At 44.1% G+C, this 5,979-nt stretch overlaps 1 protein-coding gene across 1 annotated transcript; it reads left to right on the top strand.

The window, feature by feature from the left end:
• Positions 1 to 1,781: 1,781 nt before the first annotated feature.
• Positions 1,782 to 5,244, top strand: LOC130611578 (SET-binding protein-like; the record flags this gene model as incomplete). The annotated part of the gene is made up of 1 exon (XM_057432391.1): positions 1,782 to 5,244. A coding segment is annotated over one exon (3,463 nt), but the record flags the coding sequence as incomplete, so codon positions are not given.
• Between the last annotated feature and the right edge of the window lie 735 nt (positions 5,245 to 5,979).

Here is a 5,979-nt window from a genome sequence, read left to right as displayed (position 1 = left end):
GAGGAAAGCCAGTAGACCCAAATTACTGTTGAAATTGGAGTGCCTTCAGAGTCGGCACTTTTGATGACATAGGCATATACTTCTCATGAATTTTAAGATAGATGTTGTGGTGGCCCATTGTGCTGGAGTAAGGACAGGGCTATCATTAGGGATATGTTGGAAGTTGCATCAACTGATGGAATCGAGCATCATCAAGGCTGAGGAAATTAAGTTGGAGAGCCAGGCAATATATCACTGATACATAGATGGCCTCTCAGTTCTGAGCCCTTATTCTCTGCCTTAAAATATAGATTAGAGATTATTACTCCTTTTAAACTTGAGAACTCCGTGTGTGTGGTGGACTTGTAGGGACCAGGGTGTTGCCAGCATGTGATGTTTTCACTCACTGATGCAACTGTCTGTGTGGGGTTTTTTTGTTTCTTCCAAATGAAATTTTTCAGGTAATTTAGTTTCACAGCTCAGCATTTTGAAATAATGATTGCATCTGTAAGGCCAGGATCTGTGCAGAAATAGCCTGCCCCTGCCTTGGTGTGGGTCCTGGGGGGGGCAAGAGAAGCCTCAGCCTATCATTTCCAGGGCTTTTCCAAGTCAAAAATCATGATACCTCAGGAAGATGATGTTTCATGTGAACCTTGGGTGGAAGTCACCCACCTCCACTCCAGTAGGACCTCATCAGGGGATGGCTGCCTCCCACACACCTCCTCATGCCCAGATGGCAACTCACCCAGGTTGGTGGCCTGGGGGCAGGAGAAGCCCCAAGTGGCTGAGGTAAAATGAAGCTCAGGAGCTTTGTGATCAGTTTTAAAAAAAAAGAAAAGAAAACCAAACTATTGAATTTCAGTGCTGCTGATTTCATTTCAACCCCTCCCTGGCCTCATCCCAAGGATGTGGATATGGGTAGGTCTCCATTTTCCAAAGGAGGGCATCAGCAGTGTGGGTCATGGCCACTGCACGCTGTGTGGCTGGGAGGCTGTTGTGAGGAGGAGGTGGAACTGATTCGTTCCCCAAAGGCTGTTTATGCTTTCAGCTCTTTTCTCAGGCTAAAGAAACCAGGAGTCACTTGCTCGCAATATGTGCAGCTCCACCACAGATGCATGTTTTCATTTTCTCAGTCCACAATTCCTGGAAATCTCTCCTTTCCTTGAACAAGGCTAGTCCATGTCCACGACAGCTGAACTGTCCACAGGATTTATGTCCCTGATTGATTACTTCTCAGACAGTGGACCATACCAGCTTCATCATTATTGCCTATTCCAGAAAAGCCACATACCCATTTGTATATGTGCATGAAACATCAATTTGCCAATAACATGTATGCATGTTTGCTGGTCACTAAATAATGGTCACTAAATAATGCACCATGGACTTGGGGGTGTTAAGCATCAAGATCTGTGAGGGATTATTTTTTAGAGGAAAACGATTCTCACCAGGAGGCTGAGTTGCACCATTCATCCATTGAAAAAGAATATTTTACTTGTGGTTTAAATTGAAAATCGATAGAATATGTTTCCTTAGCAATTTTGCATTTATAGATATTTAGAAATATTTATAAATATTTTTGTTGTGTATAAAGTGGGAAAACAAAACTTGTTTACAGTGCATGAATCTAAATGCAAATTTGGCTCAAGTATAAGAATACTTTATAAAGGCTCCTAAGCCTTACAAGGACATTGGTTAAGAAGAGTTGTCATTCACTGTACAAATAAAAAGTTGCAGCCAGGGTTTATGAACGGTTGGATAAACTATTTTTTTCCCCCTATTTGTTTTCTGCTACTTTCCAGGTTTATGACAGGCCACAAAAATATTCTGCTCTGCACTATGAACTGGGCCTCCAACAAAACTTCACCAGTGACACCTTAAAATCAAAGCACCAGCAGATAAGTAGCAACCAGCACCATCTTGACTGGTCAGCGAGCTCCAATTCTGGATCTGCTTCTCAAAGTTTCTTCAACACAGAACCCAGTCAAGAAGCAGTTAGTGCCATCAAGGTCTCCACCTCAGAGCCAGTAGTTTCCTTCAGCAAATCCCAAACAAAGAAGTCCTGCACCAGCAGCACATGGGGGAAGCTGTCAGCCAGTAGTAAGGAGCTTGCTATTTGCAGTGCAGTCCCATCACCCAACAGCATCAGTATGGCTGCCCAGCCAAGCAGCTCCTCCAAGTGCAATTGGCTTTTGACTCTCAATGATCAAGAGGGAGGTGTGCAGCTGGAGGTCTCCGATCAGCCCACTGGGAGTACAAAGTCCAGCAAAAAGGACTTACTAAGTCAAACCATCCAAACTGCAGACAACAAATGGGTGAAGAGTGCCCAGAAAGCATTTGACAGCAAATCCCATGACAACATGGAAGGGAAAAAGGAGTCTTACTTGATGGACAGAGTGTTAGATACATCACCCTCTAAGCAGAATCCCACTTCTGCTAGCAGTTGTGAAAGTGACACCAGTCATGTACGAATTACTATCCCAATAAAGTCTTCAACAACAGATACATATGGCCACAAAAGGAAAAAAAGGCAATCCACAAAATCTTCCAAAGAGAAAACTATCCAGGAGAAAAGCCTTCATCCTGGACTTGCTATGATCAGTAAAGAAGCAAATAGGACTAGCTCTCAACCGGAGAGGAGTAAAAAAGATCTTCGAGCCACAAAGCCAGGGAAAATGATTGAAAATGAACCCCCCTTAGTATCTATTGACAATGGTGTGCTCACTGACAAAGTTTCCCCTAACAGTGCTATCAGACTCAGAAAATCTGCAGCTGTGACATCCACTCTCCTACCCACCAATCATTCCACATCTGACAAATTATATGAAGTCCAGCACCCCAAACATGCAGGTAAGTGGCGATGGACCTGCAGCAAACCTAAATCTATCCTTCGGGAGACCTCCATGATGACATCTGAGAAGCTGATGGTGGAGCCTCCTTCAGCCTATCCCATCACACCATCCAGCCCTCTGTATACCAATACAGACAGTCTTACCGTGATCACACCTGTCAAGAAAAAAAGAGGACGACCAAAGAAACAGCCTTTGCTCACTGTTGAAACCATTCACGAGGGAACCTCCACCAGCCCAGTGAGTCCAATCAATTATGAATTTCCAGGAACAAAGAAAAGGAAGAGGAGACAGAATCTGGCCAAGTTGGCCCAGATGGTCCCAAGAGAGGACAAGTCCATCAGTGAACTCAAGTTTCACAAAAAGGTTGGGAAGCTTGGGGTCTTGGATAAGAAAACTATCAAGACCATTAATAAAATGAGGACCCTCAAGAGGAAGAATATTCTTAATCAGATCTTGTCCTCCTGCTCCAGCAGCATAGCTCTGAAAGCAAAAGTCCAGCCACCATCTAGTGTGGGGCCAACCACCACTGATGCCAGACTAGGGAAACAGATCAATGTCAGCAAGAGAGGGACTATCTACATTGGTAAAAAACGGGGCAGAAAGCCAAGAGTAGAGCTGCAGCCTCAGCTAGAAGAACCTAAGACAGCCATCAAGCACTCAAGGCCTGTTTCCAGCCAGCCAGAAAACCCAGCAATACCTTCCAACCTGCAGTCACTTGTGGTGTCATCACCAGCAGCTATTCATCAACTTTCAACGCAGTTAGTTGGGACTAATGGCAACCTTAGCCCTGCAAGCACTGGAACAAATTTTTCAGAGTTAAAAACTATGCCAAATCTTCAACCTATCAGTGTTTTTCCTACAAAAACCCAGAAAGGAATGCACTGTGGAACTTGGAAGCTGTCTCCACCCAGGTTAATGGCAAATTCACCTTCCCACCTCTGCGAAATAGGTTCTCTGAAAGAAGTCACGCTGTCGCCAGTGAGTGAATCTCACAGTGAAGAAACCATACCGAGTGACAGTGGAATAGGTACAGACAACAACAGCACTTCTGACCAAGCTGAGAAAAGCTCAAAATCCTGCCGGAGATACTCCTTTGATTTCTGCACCCTGGACAACCCAGAGGCTATCCCATCTAACACCAGCACAAAGAACAGGCATGGTCACCGGCAGAAACATCTGATTGTGGATAACTTTCTTTCTCATGAGAGTATTAAAAAGCCAAAACACAAGAGGAAAAGGAAAAGCCTGCAGAACAGAGATGACCTCCAGTTTCTGGTAGACCTTGAGGAACTCATCAGTAAGTTTCAAGTGTTCAGGATTTCCCACAGAAGTTACACATTTTATCATGAAAATCCATATCCCAACATCTTCAGGATTAATTTTGATCACTACTACCCTGTGCCATATATCCAGTATGACCCATTGGTCTATCTTCACAGGACCTCTGACATGAAGTCTAAGAAGAAACGTGGTAGACCTGCTAAAACCAATGACACCATGATGAAGGTGCCTTTTTTACAAGGGTTTGGTTACCCTATTCCCAGTGGGAGTTACTATGCACCCTATGGAATGCCTTACACATCAATGCCTATGATGAATCTTGGTTACTATGGTCAGCATCCAGCTCCTTTTTACCTGTCTCACATGCTCAGAGAGGCTCCCCAGTTTATGAGACCAACCATGCCCCCACCCCAATTCCATGCAAGCTCTCATATGAAGATGTCCACCACTGCCAAGCATAAAGCAAAACATGGAGTGCACCTACAAACACCTGTGGGAGTGGGCTTTGGAGACATGCAGTCCTCTTTGGCTCCTCCAGGGGTTGGAGGAACAAGCCTTTCAAGTGGCCAGCTTCACAAAAGGAATCACAGACATAAGCACAAGCATAAGGGTGAGCGAATACTGGGGACAGATGAAGATCTGAGTGGCCTCTTTGCTAGCAAGTCCAGTGGCTTCTCCAGTCATGTGATCAACGAAAGGCTAAGCAGCTCAGATAAAGACCTCTCCTTGCTCAATGAGAAAAGCAAGCATAAGGAGAAGCAGAAGCACCATCATTGTGAAAACAGACACAAAGGTTCAAAGAGTAACTTTGAAGAGGATAAGCTGCCTACATTATCACTTTTTCATGCCCAGCAGATGACACAGAGTAAAGATAAAGGTGACTCAAGCAATGATCCTGTTGACTCTTGCACAAAGAGATACACTGGTAATACTGAGAGTAATGGAAGGTCAGAGTCCTTGGACATGTTTGGCGAAATGAATTCCTCAAGTGAGAAGTGGGACAATGATGCAAGTGGGAATAAAAAAAGAAACTTTGAAGGGTTTGGAACTTACAGGGAAAAGGACATTCAGCCCTTCAGGGTAAACAGGAAGGACAGAAGTACTAGTACTTACAATTCTTCAGCCTCTTCAGGTAAGCTCTACTTTATTCTATTTTACTTTACTGCACTTAAAATTTCATGTTGAACAAAGAGGGACTTGCCATTTACAGAAAATATGTTTATGAGTCAATAACTTCTCTGGCTTTTTGTAATTGGCTCCCATTCTGCATCCAAATTTTGGGGAAATTTGCTTTGTCCATGAGGAAGATGAAGCAGAGGTGAAGTGACTATGTAGACCAGCCAGCAAGTCAATGGCTAAGCAAAGCTAAAATTCAGGAATTTTGTCCAAGTTTTCCAGTGTTTCAGGGTTGGACACTTCCTTGCATAGCTCTGAAGAGAGTAACTGAAGACACTGGGTCCTTGTAATCACTGAAGGAGAGCAATCATGTAGTTGGACACACCTGTACTAAGTGCTAAAATTGTTAGCCATTCCTAATTAAGATTGGCACTGTGCTTTCTGCTAAAAATATATCCCCATAATGGGTATACCCTTAAACATATTTAAGAGGTAGCTGAAAAGGTTTTAACAATGTGTCATGGATTAAACCCAGCTGGCAACTAAGTACCACACAGCCACTCGCTCACGCCCTGCTTCCACCATCCCCGGGTGGGATAGAATCATAAAATAGTTAGGGTTGGAAAGGACCTTAAGATCATCTAGTTCCAACCCCCCTGCCATGGGCAGGGACACCTCACACTAAAACATGTTACCCAAGGCTCTGTCCAACCTGGCCTTGAACACCGACAGGGATGGAGCATTCACAACT

This window comes from Pezoporus wallicus, unplaced genomic scaffold (genome assembly GCF_028554395.1).
Source record: "Pezoporus wallicus isolate ANWC-B61680 ecotype Strahan unplaced genomic scaffold, APGP_CSIRO_Pwel_v1 contig_13626, whole genome shotgun sequence".
NCBI classification, from domain to species: domain Eukaryota; kingdom Metazoa; phylum Chordata; class Aves; order Psittaciformes; family Psittacidae; genus Pezoporus; species Pezoporus wallicus.
The sequence above is the reverse complement of the archived record's forward strand: the minus strand, read 5'-3'. Positions and strand labels throughout refer to the sequence as shown.